The 20854-nt window shown below is 36.1% G+C and overlaps 2 protein-coding genes, 1 long non-coding RNA gene and 1 pseudogene across 5 annotated transcripts; all 4 read left to right on the top strand.

Annotated features, from left to right (window-relative positions):
• Positions 1 to 7852: 7852 nt before the first annotated feature.
• On the top strand, positions 7853 to 9133 carry LOC121263094 (transcription factor bHLH30-like). Of its 2 annotated transcripts, none has more exons than XM_041165887.1 (2): positions 7853 to 8338; positions 8518 to 9133. In XM_041165887.1, the coding sequence occupies exons 1-2, from the start codon at positions 8093 to 8095 to the stop codon at positions 9001 to 9003; spliced, it is 732 nt and encodes a 243-aa protein (XP_041021821.1). In that variant the 5' UTR covers positions 7853 to 8092; the 3' UTR covers positions 9004 to 9133. The 2 variants fall into 2 exon arrangements, with proteins under 2 accessions (XP_041021821.1, XP_041021820.1); XM_041165886.1 differs by having other exon boundaries at positions 8491 to 9133.
• Positions 9134 to 9264: 131 nt separating this feature from the next.
• LOC121263027 (beta carbonic anhydrase 5, chloroplastic-like) lies at positions 9265 to 13127 on the top strand. 2 transcript variants are annotated; one of them, XM_041165795.1, is made up of 10 exons: positions 9265 to 9697; positions 9806 to 9946; positions 10105 to 10157; positions 11241 to 11402; positions 11496 to 11544; positions 11682 to 11795; positions 11906 to 11959; positions 12085 to 12167; positions 12290 to 12395; positions 12713 to 13127. In XM_041165795.1, the coding sequence occupies exons 1-10, from the start codon at positions 9653 to 9655 to the stop codon at positions 12911 to 12913; spliced, it is 1008 nt and encodes a 335-aa protein (XP_041021729.1). In that variant the 5' UTR covers positions 9265 to 9652; the 3' UTR covers positions 12914 to 13127. The 2 variants fall into 2 exon arrangements, with proteins under 2 accessions (XP_041021729.1, XP_041021730.1); XM_041165796.1 differs by lacking the exon at positions 9265 to 9697 and having other exon boundaries at positions 9861 to 9946; positions 11083 to 11402.
• A 2521-nt stretch (positions 13128 to 15648) lies between these two features.
• LOC121263233 lies at positions 15649 to 17552 on the top strand. Its single transcript, XR_005940202.1, has 3 exons — positions 15649 to 16284; positions 17009 to 17135; positions 17446 to 17552. It is a non-coding gene; the product is annotated as an uncharacterized LOC121263233 (long non-coding RNA).
• Positions 17553 to 17652: 100 nt separating this feature from the next.
• On the top strand, positions 17653 to 19326 carry LOC121263212 (annotated as a pseudogene).
• The last annotated feature ends 1528 nt before the right edge of the window (positions 19327 to 20854 follow it).

Below are 20854 nucleotides of genomic sequence, written 5' to 3'. Positions count from 1 at the left end.
GGAAAACAAAGTTTAAAATACAGGTTCAAATTGTCTTTGATTATAAGCTATGTATCATCTTGTCTATTTGCATTTTGAATTTCAATCATTTTTGCTTATTTGCCTGTTTAGTGGCAAGTGAGCTCGAGACAAGTGATCTTATGAGCAGGTGGGGGTCTAGAAAAATTGAGAAATTATATTTATAGTTTTAGGATATGCAAGTCTCAAACACTCATTTTTAAAAAAATAGAAGAATCTTGTATCCACTTGATTTTTTCATTTTCAAATTAAGCGTAATGCTTGTATACCTTAAAATTATATTTAATTTTAATCAATAAAATTATTTAGAGACCTAAAAACTTGTATGTACATTACTCACATGGTGTCGTTTGGATTCGAAGATGAATTGAGATGAGTTGAGATGGGTTGTGAATAGTAGTGAGATGAGTTGTGACTAGTAGTGAGATTTGTGAGTTAAAGTTGATAAATAGTAATGAATAGTAGTGAGATGAATTGAGATGAGTTGAGATGGGTTGCAAATACAAATCGGACCCACATAAGCATACTTTTGTAGCAATGAGCCGAGCTATAGCCAGGAGGAAGGTATGATCTACGAACACCCTCAGAGGTCCCCACCATCCTCCCTCTGCAGTAGTACCCTCTCTATACTAATCTGCTCCTGTTGTCTGTACTTTGCCCAGCTGCCAATCAGATGCTGATCTCACTTCCTACATAATATCTTGCTCTGTGACTTGGCATATTATATCCAACATACGCATTTATTCTACTTTGGAGCAAGGTTGCTTTATACATAAAACATTGCTTGCTTGATTTATACATACATGAAACTATAGAAGAACATGACCAAATAAGACTCTAGGATTATATTAACATATTACATGACCCTCAAGCTATAATAAATTGACACTTTACACCATGTATTAAAATTTTTAAAATCTATCTATTTTTCTCTCGACTCATTATCCAACATACAGTGCAAGGTTGTGGACCCTATGGTGGAGAAGAAATCAGTTAGTCTTTAAGAATATTTTGTTAGATCCACATGTTGTGATTCACAAAGTCAATCAAACGAAGCTGGATTTATGTATAGTTAATCCTAGTATTGAGCAGCAAGTTAATGTAAATACCAGAAGGTCAAATCCATAAGTTTGTCCACCTCAAAGTTTTTGTAAGGTTAATTGGGATGTGGCTGTTGATAAAAATCTTTGTAAAATAGGAATTGGGGTAGTAGTCAGAGATGAAATAGGTAATTTTTTGGCAACCTTGAGGAAAAATCAAAGTTCTTTGCCTGATCCGAATCTTGCTTAGGCTTTAGCAGCAGGAATTGCAGCAAAATTTGGAGTTGAATTAGGCATGAGGAGGATCATTCTTGAAGGGGACTCCAAAAAGGTAGTAACTGAACTCAACCTCAGGAAGCACAATGGGAGCTACTTTGGGATGATTATTGGTGATGTTCAAGTTACAATGACAAAGTTGGAAGCATGTAGAGTCAGTCATGTGCACAGGAAAGGCAATTATGTTGCCCATAATCTAGCTAAGGCTACTTTATATGTATCTGATTACATTGTTAACATGGAGGAAACTCCATTGTTTCATCACATCTTGTAATACTTCTTTTCTTTTCTTTTCTTTTCTTTTTTCCTTTTTTTTTTAAGTAAGATTACATTAGGATAAAATAACACTTACAGAGTAGTCTTGGAAACTAAAATTAACAAAATACATCAGTGTTGGGAGGATCCTTCCCACTATGGAACTGTAGCAGTGATGGTGGAATTTGAATTAGGGGAATATTACCAAAGGTTTGCGTTGCCGTTGCCTACTGCGCTAAATGATGCGCGCATCAATTTTGTAATTGATGAATTTTCCTTGCCTTCCAATCCTTGAATGACTGTAGGTGATGTCTGATGTCGTTGATTATTGGGCTCATAATCCATTCTTGAAATGGCGAGGTGTTTAAGATTTCTTGGATGGTGAATTTTGAATCTCCTTCTAGAATTATTTTTTCAAGCTTCAATTTTTCCGCTTATTTGATGGCCATTAAGGCTGCAGATGCTTCTCCGCTATTTGAGCTTATCTTGTTGATGAGATCAATTTTTGCAAATAATAACTCCCCATTGTCCGCCCAACAAATCGATGCAAGTATAGATCCTTCCTTTCTCATGGCTATATCAAATGTAATGAGATGATATCCATCCGGTTGTCTATCATCATGTTCCTCAATCTGATATTCTTTTCTTGCCCATGCTCTTGTGTAATGTTTAACAAACTTAAAAACAGATTCTACATATATGGAAATTGAGGGAGTTGTAAAATCATGTTCAAGCTTATTCCTTATGACCCACAGATGATCCATTGCCACAGTAGCAAAAATCTGGAAGTCACGCTGCTCTTCTTCAGGTATTTTTAGAATGGGATAAGGATTAATGATTATGCTGATCCAGTTGGATATCGGTTGACTTGCAAAGTGGAAGATATCAATGGGCCACTTGGATTGTCTCCACATCACTCTAGAAAAAATGCAGTTGAGGAAGAGATGATGAAGATCTTCAGGTTCGGTTTTACAGAGGGGGCATCGGATTTGATCTTCATCAAGAGAAATAACTTTACTGATCTTGGTTTTTTGTGGGGAGGTTATTGTGACTGATTTTCTAGAAAAGCATTTTTAGTCGATCTTGAATCTTCATTTTCCAGAGGGTCCTCCAATTAATGGGCAGATTACTAGTAGAAGAAAATCCATTCTGATGTACCAAGGCTATACAGGCAGATTTAACATAGAATTTTCCCGAAGCATGATGGAGCCATTTGGTCTTATCAGGTATGTGTTGGAAGTTATGGTTTGCTAAGGGAACTTTTTGGATTTCTCTGGTGGTATTTTATGAGGAGAGAGTATTCAAGAGGATGGTGTTCCAGCGCCTTGGCTCTTCTAAGATGAGTTCTGAGACAATCATGGAATGATCAACTATATCATTGGTGGGATGTGGTTGAGGTATATTGTTTGGCAGAGTGGGAATCCAAGGGTCAATCCAAACTCTTGTGGTGGCTCTATTATTGATCTGATAGCAAAAACTAGACCTGAGGAAGTCCATTTGTTTTAAAAGGCTTTTCTAAAATTTGGAGTCTGATGACTTGGGGGATACCTCAAGAAAAGAATTTGATCTTAGATATTTTTTTGAAAGAACTTCTTTCCAAAGACTGGTGGATTCGTTGATGAAAGTCCAAGCCAGTTTGGATATGAGGGTTGAGTTTAAGATGGAAGTCTGTTTCAAACCAAGACCACCCATGGATTTAGGCAGGCAGATCGAATTCCATGTTTTTGGGATGAACTTCTTGTTTTGATTGTCTTCATATCCCTACCAGAACCTTCTTAGCAGTGTATCAATTTTTTTTGCCATTTCCTTAGGGAAGATAAAAGTGGACATGGCATAAGAGGGAAGAGAGCTTGCCACTGATCTAATGAGGACAGTTTTTGAAGCCTGGGAAAGAATTTTTGTCTTCCAACCTTGAATTTTGGCTTGGATTTTGGCTATGAGATCATATAGGAATTTCTTCTTTTCAATACCATTAGTGAGGGGCATGCCCAAATATTTAGAATTTGGAGGAGAAGTTTTGAAATCAAAGAAACTTTTAATAGTATTGATGGAATCAGAATTGATGTTTGCACTGAAATGAAGAGAGGATTTCCTATGGTTGATATTTTGACCTGACCAAGAATTATAAGTGGCAATATAATCAGCAAAAGCTTGGGCTGTTTGAGAATTTGCAGTACCAAAAAAAAAAATAGATCATCAGTGAAGAGCAAATGGGAGATGGAGGGTCCTTCTCTTGACAGTTTTATGCCTCTAAGACAACCAAGATTTTCTTTATGGATGATGAGTCTAGAAAGCACTTTAGTGCCAAGAATGAAAAGAAATGGAGATAAGGGATTTCCTTGTCTTAATCCTTTCGAGGGTTGAAAAAAACCATTAGGGGATCCATTGATAATGATTGAGTAGGAGACAGTGGAAATGCATTTTTTAATCCAATGGATCCATGTTTGATTGAAACCAGAGTGGTGCATAACATCTAGAAGGAATGACCATTCCGTAGAGTCAAAAGCTTGGCCATATCAATTTTAATAGCCATAGTACATGTTCTGGTTCTTCTTTTTTTCATGAGGTGGAAAATCTCTTGGGCTAAAATCATGTTTTCTTGAATGAGTTTGTTTGGCAAGAAAGCAATTTGATAAGGAGATATGATACTTGGCAAAACAGCTTTAAACCTATTAGCAAGAATTTTTGCTATAATTTTATAGTAAACATTTGAAAGACTAATAGGTCTAAATTGGTTGATATCATTTGGATTTTCGACCTTAGGGGATCAAAACAATATTGGTATGGTGGAGCTCTTTTAAGAGTTTTCCTTGAATGAAGAAGCTTTTCACGAAAGCCAGAATATCAGATTTGATGATTTCCTAAAATTTTTTTGTAAAATAGACCCGTAAATCCATCAGGGCCTGGAGCCTTTAAGGATGGAAGAGCTTTTACAACAAGGGAAATTTCCTCATCAGAAAGAATATGACAAAGATAATCATTTTTAGCAGCAATGACTTTTCTCGGAAAGAGATTATCCATATCAACAGGAGGTATAGGATTGAAAAATGTGAAAGTGTTCTGAAAGTGCTCCAAAATGGTTGCAGAGATAATGGATGGATCTGAGGACCAATGATTACGACCCATTTTAAGGCATTCAATATTGTTACTTCGACGTCTAATCACAGTAGAAGCATGAAAAAATTTAGTATTAAGATTCGTAGTGGTGAGCCAAGTCACTCTAGATTTTTGATGCCAAAGAGATTCTTCCCTAAGAAGGAGTTCATGGAGATTTGCTTGCAGATCCTATTCCAAGGATGTAGGGGAGGGAATATGATCTTGACCCTGGATTGACAAGAGAATCTTAGAAAGATTTTTTATTTGAGTTTGAATATGCCCAAAGCTGTTGATGTTCCACTCTCGTAGGGCTTTTTTTGTGTTCTTGAATTTTTTTGAGAGGATAAAAGAGGGGGTGCCTCTGAAATTAAAACTCCAGGCTTTTTTTATAATCCCAAAAATGGAGGGATCTCTCAACCAGAACTCCTCGAATTTGAAAGCTTTGGGATAAGACTGCCTATTAGAAGAGTCCAGTAAGATTGGAGCATGATCAGAGGAATCACGTGTGAGGGTGGTGATGGAAGCATGAGGGAACAGATCAAGCCAAGCTAAGTTAACAATCCCTCTATCTAATCTTTCTTTGATGAGATTGTAGTCGTCTCTCTTGTTTGACCAGGTATATTTTAGACCATTAGAACCAATATCAATCAACCCGAATCTATTCATGAAAAGAGTAAGCCCATTTAATTTAGAGGATTGTGCAAAACATTTACCCCCTGATTTTTCAGATTGGGAAATGATTGAGTTAAAATCCCTATTGCAAGAGTAGGCCTAGAAAATGACTCAGTTGTCCGATTGATTAGATCCCAAAAATGTTGTTTTTTGCTAAACGGGGCAGGACAGTAAACAAGATTCAGTAACCAAGGCATATGAGTAGGATCAGAGTAGACCAACACATATATCATATTGTTAGAAATATTCACATATTTCCAGTCGGTGGGGAGTGGACAAAATACGAAAAGCCAAGCATATTTACAATACGTTCATTTTCACAAGGAGATAATAAAGTTTCTGAAAGAAAAATAACTTTCACAAGGAGATAATAAAGTTTCTGAAAGAAAAATAACTTCAAGATTATAGATCCTGATATTTGCCTTGAGGGATTGAATTGCACGAGGTCGGGCGATACCTCAGCAATTCCAAGCAATGAGCCTCATGGGTTTTTTGGTGACAATGAGGACCCTGCCACTCCAATCATTGGATTAATGAGAAAAAGATTCATGGTTTGAGTCTGAACTGTATTACCCGAAACTATCAAGGCTTGCCTCTGATACGGAGCATAGTGGCAGGTGGAACTGTTCTTTTTGCTCTTACGATGTGGTCTGTTCTTTTTCTCTTTTCGGATTGGAGGAAGTTTAGTGAAGTGGTGTGACGCAGCTTTGAACTCTGGAGGATTATCCACAGGGATCTGGGGCTCAGCTTCAAAATGGAATCATTCATGCTCCTTGTTGATTGTATCGGAATCAGCCACTATGACAGTAAAAGATATAAGGAATTTTTTATGCAGATATTGAGGAATTGGCTTTACTGAATTGATGGTTTTTCTCTTTCTAGATGACTCATTGGATGAAACTGGAGAAGATGTAGGAACTATAAATGTCAAAGCCATGTTCCTCTGCTATAGGGTTTGGAAATTAGGAGATGCTGGGATGGATTTAGTTGGAAGGTGTTAAAAGCAATACAAGCACGTCCAGATGGGCTCACCAAGAGGGATAAATTCTGGTTGGGTTTGGACCGTTCAGAAATAAGTGGGCCTCTGTTGGTTTGGATAGGATTAAGTAAAAGCACGTCTTCTAATACTTCTTGTTATCAAAGAATGAAGCTTTTCTTAAAAAAAAAAAAAAAAAAAAAAAAAAAACGTGTAAGGTGTAAAATTTGTATAAATAATTGTTTTGTTTTTGTTGTTTATCGAAGTTCCGAAAAGAAAAAGATAAATTACCGGAGATGAGAGGCACACAATAAGAGGTTGTCGACTGATGATGGGTGATGTCGCTTTTGATTCCCTAAGAATAGTAGCTGTCCGCGCCGCCGTCTTCAACAGTGGCAAGCAAACAACTGCCCTTTTCCTGCTTCTGAAAATGACCCATTTGCCACGTTTCGCTTTCTCCCATTCCCACTTCTCCTTTTTCATTTGTCGATGGAATAAGCCAGCGCTCACAGTCCACACACACCACTCTGCCTATCTATCTATCTGCCACTACTGTTGTTTTGTATCCCTCCTAATTCCTTGCACATTGTCTCCCACTACCTCGTTCTTTCCTCTCCTTTAAACTGCCAAATGCTGTTATTTTATTGAGAAATAAGTTGCATAAATTTTAAATAAATAAATTTTTAAATTTTTTTTTTATAAAAAATAAAAAAATTATTTTTTATTAGTGAAATTTATTTGTTCTTTTTAATAAAGAACTTAAAATTTATCTGTTAAAAGCTCGTAACTGACGTTACTCTATTTTGTATCTCTCTGACCGTCCAATAAAAAAAATACCAGAAATGAACTCCAAATTAAGCAATACGCCAAGAATATACGTGTCACCTATCCATTAGCCATTTTAAAGAATTAATGATGAATATAAGCGGAACAGTCTGTTCCCATCCCCAGTTTACAGGAACAAATTAACCATAAAGAGTCAAACGAAATTGAAATGACTGGTCCGATCATCGATCAAACAAATTAAAGAAACTTTTTTTTTCTAAAACTTTGATTCGGTCCGTTAATATTAAATAATTATTTTCTGACCATCATTCTATCATCTTTTGATATTAAATAATTATTTAATATCTAATTATTTGATGCAACAAAAAAAAATAATAAAAAGACGGTAAAGAAGGAAGAGGAATACAATTTTTTAATAGAATAATGCTAAAGAAAAATTATTATAACAGTATACACTTTATACTTATTGTATAGTTGTTTCTAATTATTATTCTCAATATTCAATTAAAAAGATATATAATTTAAATAATATCACATCATATATATAAAATAGATATTATTAATAATAATTTCTATCTATATTTATTTTTTTTAATCTCTTAATAACTCCTCGATTAACGTTTCACTTTTTATAAATATATATATATATATATATATATATATATACCACTAGAGTTAAACCTCGAACCTGCATTTTCAGGTTTTCTCGACGATCAACTATCCTCTCCCCGTTCTCATCCTCTTTTGTTTCTTCTGCTCGCTGTATCTGTCTCTGTTTCTGCGCCGGGTTACTCTTATTAACCGACGTCGGATTCCTTTGTGTTGGTATCTGAGTTTTCCATTGGATAACTACATCAATATATATATATATATATATATATATATATATACATGTGTGCTTGTATTTTTTGTTTTTTAATTGAAGGTCGTTTCCTTGCACCGTGATTTTTGCTTGTAGAGAAAGAACAGAGATATGCTTCCTCTTCAGAGCTACTACGGGTCGAGGAGCTGGTTGGAGCGAAAGACAGAGCCCGGTCAACAACAAAGCCCTACGGTCAATACGATGGACGGTGGTGATTCGATGTTGAGCTCGGCATCGAAGGGGGAGAGGAGATCGGAAGAAGCATGTAAGAGCCACAAGGACGCGGAGAGGAGACGCAGGCAGCGAATCAACGCCCACCTCTCCACCCTCCGCTCTCTCCTACCCAACACCACCAAGGTCTTCTCCTATGTCTTCAGTCTTTCTCGAAGTCTTTTTTTGTTGGCCAGCGGCCACGCAACATTGCAACAATTTGCGTTCCTGAATCGTTATTTGGATCGGAACGCGGGGGTAGTGATGTAATTCTTGGAACTCTTTTGTATGCGTTACAGACAGATAAGGCATCGTTGCTGGCACAGGTAGTCCATCGCGTGAAGGAGCTGAGGCAGCAAGTGGCTGACATGCCGTGTCGGGAAGGCAACGGCGACGCGTGTGGTAGTGGATCCGACGCCGTGCCCGACCCGTGGCAGTTACCGGGAGAGTCAGACGAGGCGACCCTGAGCTACTGTGACGACGGGAAGAAGGTGAAGGCGACTCTGTGTTGCGACGACCGTCCCGGTTTGAACGTGGATTTGGCACGAGCGATTAAGTCGGTCCGGGCGAGGGCAGTGAGGGCGGAGATGATGACGGTGGGTGGGCGGACGAAGAGCGTGGTGATGGTGCAGTGGGCCGGGAGTGGTACCGGTGGAGACCATGAGATCGGGGCCTTGAAACGGGCTTTGAAGGCTGTGGTGGAGAATCGGGCTTCGAATTCTGGACTGGGCCAAGGCGTCTCAAGGAACAAACGGGCTCGGACGAATGGTTCACTTACGGACGATAATGACTTTTTGTTAACAGGGCTTTGATCCATTTCTTACATGTTTCTTTTTCTTTTTACCGATCAAATATTTTTGAGGGGGTGAGTATGTGTTTGGGGGTGTCAAATAGATATGTATCGACCATCATTGTGACAAAATTTTATGAGGCTGGCATTGTGGCATTGTTGGAATGAGATGACTGCTCGTCCGCAATATCTTTAGTGACTTTCGTGAGATTGGAAAGAGACCCAAGCCAAGGCAATAAGTCGGGGGGAAAAGGAGGATAGTGACCAAACACAATAAAAAAGAAAGGGATAATCACGTGTCGTCCGTCCTTGCTATTTGGATAAGTATGTCCTGCATTGCATGTCTACTCTTCATCCCCCGACTCTAAATGAGGACTGTTACATCAATTACATAAAAATAATCTTTATTTCATCTGATTTGTGATTTGTTAGATCTATTTTATAATAAAAATAATTTTATAATAAAATAAATTATATCAAACTATGTTATTTTATAAAATTATTTTTATATAATCACTTTACCGCTATAGAATTTTTCACTCTAAATTATTGTTGTAAGCGTACGAGAGCCGCACTCCCACATACCAAAGAATTTATTATAGTTTTAACATTTATAGGATAGATAGGTACAAATATGGCTTCAAATGATTTGAAGGTATCACCCAACACCCATGACCCAACTGCAAATGAGGCAACAGAGATGGTCTGCTAAATTCGTGAGTAACATGATGCTATTTCAATCTTAACCTGAACGGTCGACCATAAGCGTTTGTTTTTTCATTCGCTTCATGTAAAAGCTCGACTCTAACCTTGGAAAAACGCAGGTTGTACTGCTTGCTCGTTCGGTCATATCAAGAATGGCAGTTCCAAGCTCCTCCTCCTCCTGGATTTCTGGAGGCTCACCCGTTTCTGGTTTCACCTGTTCATTTGTTGGGTTTTCCAGAAATTTGCTTAATCCACTCCCCGTGAGTTCTTCCTCCCTTATCCTCTCCTCTTTTATCTTATTCTTACCCATAATCTGCTTAGCTTTTTCAAAGTGTTCTGTTGCATTTGAAAGAAAATTTTACTGTTTGATCCGTATTAGTATTAGTCTTATGGTATTCTTCTATTGTTTGATTTCCAGACCAAATTGGCAAAGAATGTGGAGACCCAAGTAAGATCACTGCCTTCAGTCCAGTAAGTACTTACTTTCTAAAAGAAAATTCTCTGTTGTGATTGTTGATTATGATTAATATGTGAAAAATCTCGAAGAAAAATGGGAAGTTTGGAAAATAGAAAATATCGATCCCGATTGGCTGAAACGAGCGGTACCAGGCTCAAATTACTCTTTTGGGACAAAGTGGCAGAATTTAGTATTTCACACGAGCGGTGAAGATGTCTGTTACATTTTGGTGATCAACAATTATTGTTATGCTTCATCCAAGTTCGGTTAGGTTCTGAAAATGAGAACATCGGTCTCAAACGCTGAGAATAGGGCTTGTTTGGATAGAGAAACGATTTCATATCATCATTACAACTTTTTCAAATTTCCACACAAAATATAATAAACAATTCAACTTTTTCAAATCCCAAAACAATAATAATATTAAAAAATAATATTCTAACAATATTTTATTTAACTCATCTAAAACCATCTCATCTCATCTCACTATCCAATGGAGCACTATATCTGTGTTAATTATTTTCCAAAAAAAAGAAGGATGGAAGAAGTTGTGCCTGTGCAGAAGGTTGATTAAAGTAATTTTGCAGTTTCATTAATTGTCTTTTGTTGCTGCTAATTTCATCTGCAATTAGCAGTTGTTAAATGCATCAATTTTGTTGATTCATATGTCATTCATTGCCCTTTCCTTTATTGGTAAAAGTAGTCATTTTAATTTATCAAATCATCACACCATCTGTGTTTAACCCCATAATTTTGATAAGAAAATTTATTTATACAGTCTTCCTATATCTTTTTCCCCTTTCCTCAATATTTTTGTATGTAAAGAAAACCTGGCTAATGATTTCAATTGATTTTGGCCGTGGTAAGATATTGATTTCATGACAATGCTAAAAGAATGCCATGTCTAGTTTTTATTGCTAAAGACTCTTGTTGTTGCAGACATCAATGCAACTGTTACTTTTGTTGCTGACTCAGAAGATAAGGATGTGTCAACTTTCCTTAAATACTTTGCTGTCTGTGTGTAACATTACTTCAAGGGTCTGAATTGAAATTTCAATGGAAATTGTCTTAAAAATATTTGGCTTCTCTATCTGTAGGAGAAGCCAAGTCTTGAGACTGAAGGCTGCAAGCAGTTCCCTTGGATCGGCACAGGAACACATGAGCTATGATTTGAAAGATGTGAGCGAAATCGATGGAGGCCAGGACTTGTTTGTTGAGATGAAACAGAGGTTTCTTAATTTTAAGAGGCAGAAATATATGTGAGTACTAGTTAGTATGCATATGAGTACATTCCTAGCTTTGAGAAAATCACTTTGCCCAATACCAGCTCACTGACTTGTGTCTTTTAATAGAAAGGAGTCGGAGTACTTTCAGACTATTGCTGAAGCTCAATACCCAAAGGTGATAAACATACTCGAGTCAATTCTGTTGATTGTTCTTGATACAGTACGAAGTGTCTCCTACTTGCTTACTGTGCTCCTTGAAGTTGTTGTGAATAAGATTCGATAGATATGTTAAGCTGACATATCCAAAAACAGTTTATGGTGATTGCTTGTGCAGACTCTAGGGTGTGCCCTTCTAATGTCCTTGGGTTTCAACCTGGAGAAGCCTTTATGATTCGGAATGTTGCAAATCTTGTCCCTCCTCTTGAGGTATTCCGTAAAAAGTAATTTTATGTTGTGTACTGAACAGACAAAATATTCCAATTGATTTTGTCCATGGCCAAACATAACAATTTCATTTTGTTTTATCTTTTTTACAGAATGGGCCTTCAGAAACTAATGCTGCTCTTGAGTTTGCAGTAAATACTCTTGAAGTAAGTAAAGACCTTTACTCTCGGAAAAAAATGAAAATGAACCCTCTGACATTTTAAATTGCCTGAGCACTTGTTTAAGTGTCTCTGCTTGTTTACCGATGAAATCACAAATCTACTGTTTCCAGGTTGAAAATATTTTAGTAATTGGTCACAGTAGCTGTGGTGGAATACAAGCCCTTATGAGCATGCAAGATGATGCAGACTCAAAGTTTGATTATACAACTTTTGATTCTGTCTTTAGTGTACTTATGGCTTCTTACCATATTTTAGATTATATCTTTGTGTTAGGTTTTACTCAATTTCATGTTTCTGTTCATTTCTCTCTTTCAGAAGTTTTCTTCATAAGTGGGTCGTGAATGCAAAAGCAGCCAAATTAAGAGCAGAAGCTGATGCAGCCCACTATAGCTTTGACCAGCAGTGCAGACACTGTGAGAAGGTTCACTTCATATAACAACACAATCTTAGTAGGCTATCATATGAAATTTGCAACTAGAAACACCTATAGAAATTGTCCATGTTCCAAAGTGTGATATTTACTTGAGACTTCAATAAGCTAGATTCAACTTGGCAGAACATTACTCTTTTTGATAGGTAACTTGCTAGAATATTGCTAATGAAGTAGATGAGATTCTAATGCCCGTGAAGGCAAAGCTCACAAGAGAATTCATATTAGAAGAATTATAATTCCGGTAGAGTTTCCAAGTCGGAGAACCCGCGGATCATTGGAGTAATTGTTGTTGAATGTGGTGACAGGATTCGGTCAACCTTTCGTTAATGAACTTGCTTACATACCCGTGGATAGAAGATAGATTCAGAAAAGAGTTGCTCTCTATTCATGGTGGGTATTATGATTTTCTGAATTGTACATTTGAGAAGTGGACTCTTGATTTGAAGGGAAGCAGCATTGAAGAAGGGGGCACATTCTCTGTCAAAGATCAAGCATTTTGGTGTTGAGTTGTTTGCTACAAGCTGGGATTGGTTGTTCTACAATCCAATTCAAATTATGTAGCATATCTGTCTGTAAAAAGGAAAGTAAAATCAGGTTCAATTGTAAAGTTGATCATTTTACTTTTATAGGGCCTAGAATACAGATAGATGGAAAATTATTAGGTGTCTTATTTATTTTTTCAGACTAGCCCCAAAGTTTATCGATTACTATTTCTCCTCATTTACAGGTTTTAGAATAGGCAAACTTCGTGTACTCTTTTTGAAAATTTGAATTACGAGTTCCTTTTATATTGTCACAGAATACCATTTTATTTTTAAATAACAATGGTATACTGAGTCTATACTTTGAATAATAAAATCACAAATGAAACACTGTCATTTAGTCTTGAAATATGCAACATAAAAAGATTATACAAAAATAATTTTGCAAACTGATGTGTTTTCATGTGATCTATTAGATATATTTTACAATAAGCAAATTTATAATTTAACAAATCACATTAACAACGTGTAAGATTATTTTTTGTAATCTATTGGTGTTATAGTATTTCTCAATGGGCAGTGCTAGTGTGCCGCACAGCTTTGACCGCTCGGCGTGCCTATTAGTATAAATCTCACTTTTTATTTTTTATACTTTTTTTACCATATTTAAATATTTTTAAAAAATAAAAAAGAGTTTTGTTACACAACCTTCACCACACTCTACACTCCATATTTTTTTAAATTTTTAAATTTTTAAATTTTTTTTTAATTTTTTTTGAGTTTATTCTTTTTAAATTATTTCAAATTTTTTATTCATTATTCATATAATAAATATTTGATAAAAGAAAAAAATAATAAAAATTAAAAAAAAATATGGAGTGTGGAGTGTTAGGAAGTTGTGAAGATTTATTCTTTTCTCATTCTTTGTCAATATAATAAGGAAAACACTAGTATGTCGATATAATAAGGAAAACACTAGTATATCGTCCCAACTTGACCGCTCTTTTTGATCTCTTGGCGAAAATTTTTTTTTTTTTTTACTTAGTGATTAAAGAAGTGTTTTTAAGTATATTGGTGTATTTTTTTTTTTGAATATTTAAATGTATTAAAAAAATGTGAAATGAAAAAAGAAAAAAAAAAAAAAAAGACTGGGCGGCGCGCCCAGCGGTAAATGCTGGCGGCAGGGTAGCATTGCCCATATAATAACGATCGCATATCGAGAGACGAAAGCAATTGCATTGGAGGCTTTAGCACGAACCGGGAGCGAGCGGCTTTCGAGTCATCACGATCTCGCAGCGTGGCGACAGCATTGTCTTTTGCGACTGTCAGTCCTCCTCTCTCTCTCTTTCCCTCCATCTTCGCAAATATAATTTCCTCAATTTTATTTTCATTTCTGTGGTTACGCTGCACGATCTTTCTTCTTTATCTGAATTTCTTTCAAACTCAATCTAAGCTGCATGGCTCAGTCCTGTTTAAATGCAAGTGTCTCCGTTGGATGTGCTTGCTTTTTCCTCTATAAAATGGGACACTTTCTTTGGCATATCAATACGTCCGAACATTACGAGAACGAGAGCTGATCATTTATAGCTGTTTTGGTTATGTCCAATTCATTTTATTTTGCTTTTTAGTTAAGCTCGTCTATTCCGTCATTATTTTTCTTCCTTTGTATCTTGAATCAGTCAGAAATGAAAAATCCTTATCAGTTTCTACCTTGTGCGTTTAGGCGGAAATGAGAAAGAGAGGAATCAATTAGACTTTCTGATTTATGGAAGGATTGTTAGACTCTGTTTTACCTAGCTCATCAAAGACCACACCACCTGTCTTTGTTATTATATTACTGATTTATTCGAAGAAGAGTCCGTACTATTGCTTTGCTTAGTCGTATATATTCATTTTTGCACCGGAAGTTAAAAAATAATTGTCTGCTTTCTTTCCACCATCTTTGTATTTAGTCTTGAAAGGATGGCATGCTGTGTATTGGAGAATTTTCCGGGGAACGCATTAATTTTCAAAAGCTTCTTTGGCCATTTCTTTGCTACTACTCTTTTTCATTGGCTGTTACATTTTTTAGTTGGCGGTTGTTTTGTTTTATTATTGGTAAGATTATTGAGGTCTCTTTTCTTCTTTTTCTTGTTTCAATCCTGCCTTTTGTGGGAGAGAACCTATAACATATATAGTTTAAGATGCCACTGGCAAATTTCTTAAATATGAAACTTTGCCACAAACTAATTTTTTTGGTGAATTTACTTGTATGTTCTCTGAATGATCTGTGGATTATTTTAATCACATCATGTCCTCTGGTCATTTACCTGGTACAGTGTGCTGATTTTTTTTTTTTTTTTTGTCTTCTCTTGTTTAGAATGTGGATGGTGTAAACTACTTTCATGTGAAGGTTGTTGGATTATATTTCATTGCAACTACAAGAGTTAATGTGTCACCTTCTCTTGTCTTGGAGCTTTTGCAAAGGATTTCCCATGTCATTAAAGATTATCTTGGGCTTCTTAATGAAGATTCATTGCGAAAAAACTTTGTGCCTGTGTACGAGTTGCTTGACGAAGTCATTGCAACTATCCTGTCATACTGTGCTAATTCCTTTGTCCTTATATTTACTGAGCATATATACAAAGCTCTGCCTTTTCTTTTTGGCGGCTCAGCTAATGCAGTAACTTAAATCTTGCTAGTGAATTGTCATCTACCATGCTTTGTGTTGAAGCACTGTTATCTCTTTATCCTTTTTGTACGAGTTTATTAAGTTCAAGCATTTCATGCTGCATTTCTGAAGTATATGCATACTTGAGTGGTTTTGAGAAAATATATTCATCTTGGAATTTTTTGCATCAAAGTACAGCAAATATATTAACCTGTGAGTGCGATCTGGTGGAATGCATGTGTTTTTCTTCCGTTCAAGAAGTACTAAGATTCCCATTCCACAATAAGTTTTGACACTGCATTGAACTTAAAATTACCGATTGATTTTATTGCTTTGACTTTATCAAACATATTGGCTTACATGCATTTGACTGTCTATTACTGCCAGGATTTTGGTTATGTACAAATGACTTTCACCGAAATGTCGAAGTCTTATGTTTTTAATGAGCCGATTGTGGTTGGTGCTGAACATTTGCAATCTCTTGGCCCTGCTTCCATTTTTGTGGTAGAATGTCATCCGAATAATCCAATTCTCATATAAAAGGGACTTAAGTGGTGTAATTTTGATTGTTTTCTTGTGCGTCACATCCTATTGATTGCTGAAGTTGGATATGTTCAGCAAGGGACCAAAAGATAGCCAGGAACTGCTGTGACAAAATCTGTTGTAGCAACTGAGCCTGGGGGTCAAACGAGGGAGGAAATCTTTGTTGATATAATCGAGAAAATCAGCATCACCTTTAGCTCAAGTGTGTGCACAAGGGGCTTGATTTGACCCTACATTTGTGATTATTCTGTTTTCTGTTTTTCATGGTATAAATTTATATAATTGAACTATAAATGGCTAATGAAGTTAGCTATGTTTATCAGCACTACACAATAATATTTTTGTAAGAGCACTTAAAAGTGTGTGTGTTATAAGAGCACTGACGAAAAATATATATTTTTAATAAGAGCACTATACGATAATAAATAATCAAGCCCTCTGTATTTTCTTGATGGTAATGAGAAAACTCACATCTTTGTCTCCCTCCCCCCAACTCCTTCTAACTCTCATGACAGTTTCTTCAACTTTCTGTGGGCAAACAACATATGCATCTTTTATCTTCATTTTCTTATTCTTCTTTGATCTTTTAACCATTTATTTTATTCTTTCTATTATTTATTGAGCTAATGACAAAGTTGTGGCTTTGATATGTTGCTCACAACAATCATATTTCTGTGAGATATAATAAATGGCTCTATATGAGTGCAGAGGTGTGAAATAATTATTGGGAACTGTTTCAAGAAAATGTGCATCCCACTCTTTTTGGATAGACTAGGCAAGCCCCCCCCCCCCCCCCCCCCTTTTTTTTACTTCTGATAACTCAAATCGTATGAAAACCATTTTTGTAAATTAGATTTGGGAAAGGAATAAAGTAATAATCTCGGATTGGTGAACAATTTCTAATCAATTTAAATTTGTTTAAACAGGGATATATACTGACTTCTGTGATAGATGGGAAAATTCAGATGAAGAGCTATCTCACTGGCAATTCAGAAATCCGCTTAGCTTTTAATGATGACCTGGGCATTGGAAGAGGCGGGAGATCAGTCTATGGTATTTCTCTTGGTTTACTGTTTACTTACACTGCCATTATATTTATATAATATTTGTTCAAACTTGAACTTTCCTTCATGCTTGCAATGCTCAAGTTCTTCATATGTGTCAACGAGTAAACTATCAAGTTTAAATGTCACATGTCCATGTAATCATGTAGCTTTTGACTGGTAAATAATTTGCTTAGTTATGATGTTTTTTTTTTTCCATTGTGAATTTATGTTCACGAAAATGTTGTACGCGGTTCTTATCATACTTATAGATCCTGCTTTCACTATTGCATTCCATGCTGATGATTTCTGTAAAATAGATTACCGGAGTTCATCTGGGTCTGGAGCAGTGATATTAGATTATTGTAATTTCCATGAGTCGGTACGTCTAGATAGTTTTGACATGGAGAAAACTTTGAGCTTGGTGAGTGAAGGAAAGATATTGTAGCTTGGAAATGGTTATCGGTTAGAGAAATATATGTGTTCATGCTGTCTAAACCGGTGCTTCATGATGCTAATTCTATTAGGTACCTCCAGATGGTGAGTTCACCGTGATGAACTACCGCATTACTCAGGAGTTCAAGCCTCCTTTTCGTATTAACACTTTGATTGAAGAAGCAGGAGCCCTTAAGGTTAATACTGCTCTGGTTTATTATGACTACCATTGAAATCGCCAAAAATACTATTTGTATGTCATCAAATTGCATGCATTTCCCATATGTCACAATGGCCATTTATCCGTCCTGGCTTTTTATAATTTTGTTTCTGACGGTTGACTTAATATGCAAATAATAGGTTCCAATATATCTAAAGGTCACCACGTGAATGCTGTTATTAATTTAATGCCCTTAGATTCACCCTATGAGGCTGGTATGAAACAACATTTAAAATTGCAATTGCAGGCTGAAGTGATTTTTAAAGTACGTGCTGAATTTCCCTAAGTATCACTGCACACACAATTTTGGTTCTGATGCCACTACCAAAATATACTACCAGGTATTATTCTATGCCATCTTTCTATCGTCTGATAAGGTAAATTGACAGGATTTTTTAACATATTAACATAGCTTGCAATTGTTGGCTAGATAAAGTACATGAGCAAAGCTATTTAGAGAAGGTCATAGTTACAAGATGGTGGTTCATCATTTACAGAATCAAGAGTCAACACAAAGCACATTTGGTTGGGTAGAAGACATAGTGTTCCAGTACAATGTGCACTGATTAAATTTTCAATTGATGTTATTCAGAGCTAGTTTTGAGTTGGAACCTGGAGCTACAGCAGATTTCAAGGAAACACATAAGAGACTTGAGTGGGGTTTAAAGAAGGTTATAAATTCTTTCTGGCATTATGAAGTAATTTTTAGTAAATTTAATAGTTGCTAGCTTTTGCCCTTGTAATGAAATTTTATGCCTCCTTGTGCAAATTTACTAATAAGTGCAATGCACAACAGATTGTCGGTGGATCTGAGCATACTCGCGTGCAAAGCTAACATTTTCTATGGAATCTCAGGGTATGATTTGCAGCACATAATCAGTCTTATATATCTTGGTTGACGCTCCAGTTACTTTGATCTTTTATTATGTAATTTCTGATTATTTTAATGTGATGAATTTATTTCTGTGTAACATTTACTGCTTATGATAGGAAATATCACGAAAGAATTTGGGCCTGTTAACATGACTTTTACAATACCAATGTATAATGCTTCAAAGCTTCAGGTAAGAGTCTTGAACTTTGTAAGTTGGCTTTTCAGGATACTACAACTTAAGGTTTTTGCATCTGCATATTGATCCCCTTGAGGGACTGTGTGCACCAAGATTGCTTTGTTCTACTGTCATTTGAATGTTCCATTGAATCCTTCACTATTATGCTTTTGTACTGTGATTTGGTCCTGATCTGAGCATGCATTCTGTGGGTTAGAAGGTTGTTATGATTATTAAATACTTGAATTGAACTGGGTAATTATGGTTGGAAAAACTGGATGATAGTTTCATTGTAGAGATGTTTTATGGTATAATATGCTGACATCTATCTCTGTTAGTGCCTTCGTAGATGCTCAGTTAGTGGTATGGTATGTCTGTCTCTCTAATGCAGGTGAAATACTTGCAGATAGCAAAGAAATCTGGAACATATAATCCATATAGGTGGGTGAGATATGTTACTCAGGCCAATTCCTATGTTGCTTGCATCTGATGCGGTTAAAGCTCCCCCCCCCCCCCCCCCCCCCCCCCCCCCCCCGCCCTCGCATTGCGTTCTCCCCTTTTATGGTGAAACTTTTTTCCTAACTTATCATTCTAATTGAGCTACATGTCCAAGTATCATTTACATAACTTTATTTATCAACATAAAGTATCATTTAATGTGCTCTTGGGGATCCTATAAAAGGGGTTTTAGTCAGACTATTTAACTCTTTTAAACTGAACTTCTTTTAGGCTCAATATTGACCTTCACATGCCAAACATGTTTGCCAAAGATCGAGAATCTAAGGCTAAGAATTACTTCACATTAAGAAAAAAGAAGTTCAAAACTATGTTTTATAAATAATAATTGCGTCTCGAATTGGATGTAATATTATTTCAGATTGAGTTGAAATTTATTATGATAAGCATTTGATAAAATATTATCAGGTGTATCATTCCGGAGAAATCTATTAGGTGTAATTCGAAGTCAAAGCTGTATACAATACTGAAATGAGAAACAGCAAAATATGTCGAATCTGAGCCCGCTCTTGTCCATGAAACACACGAAACAGCTGGAGGGAATGGGATCCGATCAACGGCTAAGCTACTACTACAAATCTAATCCCTTCCCGGGAGATACCCCACTCAACTTCTACACCTTGAGTTTCCATTCTTAGTAGTTTGAAATCACATATTACTAAAACTGGTGCCAAAGCATGTATCGGTGTGATTAATTTGGGTATGTTTCCTTTGTACACGTTAGTTGAAATATTTTGCAGTCGTCTTGCAAGCTTGCAATAGTGTTACCTTGGTAAAGCGATGTGTAATATTTGTTATGTTTGTGTGTGGTATACATGATACATGTAACAAAAATTATTAGTTTTCTTCGACCTCCCATTTTCATACTAAAGTTCGTTCATAAGTTAGATTTCGTTTCACCAAGTGACTGCCTCAAAACATAAATAGTTGCTTTGGGAAAGAACGTAATGAAAAAATATGTTATTCACCATATTTTTAACAAACAATGTGCCTAAAGTGACCTTGAATGTTTCGCTAAAACAAAATAACTAGTTTGCCAATTACTGGATAACTTTTTTTTTTTTTTTATAAGTAAAAAATTATATATATCAAAAGGAGAAATCAAATACACTGAATGTATACAAGAAAACACCTTATTCAAAAAACCCATAATGACCCAAAAAGTCCGTGGAAAAACAACCCAAAATACACTAGACCAGACCTCAACCCCTTGTTTCCCATAGAACTAAAACTCTACCCGAACACCCAGCCCAACCCCAACTCTTTATTCCAGTCTTCACAATACCCTCTCTTTAGGCTTTTCTCTAGTTGAGCTACCACTCTTAGTGCCATAGTTGATTGCCCAAGAAAAACACTGTAACTCCCAGCTTTTCTTGAAAATTGATTTGATTCAAGCACGTGGTTTGCCTCAATCGCAATGATTAGTTCTTTAAATTGATCTTCACATCCTCTATGTGAGATTCTCACAAACCGCTGAATCTCTTTAACTTTATGTAAAATCCAGTCCGC

This window comes from Juglans microcarpa x Juglans regia, chromosome 4S (assembly GCF_004785595.1).
Source record: "Juglans microcarpa x Juglans regia isolate MS1-56 chromosome 4S, Jm3101_v1.0, whole genome shotgun sequence".
NCBI lineage: Eukaryota > Viridiplantae > Streptophyta > Magnoliopsida > Fagales > Juglandaceae > Juglans > Juglans microcarpa x Juglans regia.
Note: the sequence above shows the minus strand (reverse complement) of the source record. Positions and strands in the feature narration are given on the sequence as shown.

Bases quoted from the DNA above. Each gene is read 5' to 3' on its own strand.
- LOC121263027 (XM_041165795.1), top strand. From the start codon at position 9,653: ATGACCCAACTGCAAATGAGGCAACAGAGATGGTCTGCTAAATTC. The intron at 9,947-10,104 runs GTGAGTTCTTCC...TTTGATTTCCAG, and splicing joins ATTTGCTTAATCCACTCCCC to ACCAAATTGGCAAAGAATGT. The intron at 11,796-11,905 runs GTATTCCGTAAA...TCTTTTTTACAG, and splicing joins ATCTTGTCCCTCCTCTTGAG to AATGGGCCTTCAGAAACTAA.
- LOC121263094 (XM_041165886.1), top strand. From the start codon at position 8,093: ATGCTTCCTCTTCAGAGCTACTACGGGTCGAGGAGCTGGTTGGAGCGA. The intron at 8,339-8,490 runs GTCTTCTCCTAT...TATGCGTTACAG, and splicing joins TCCTACCCAACACCACCAAG to ACAGATAAGGCATCGTTGCT.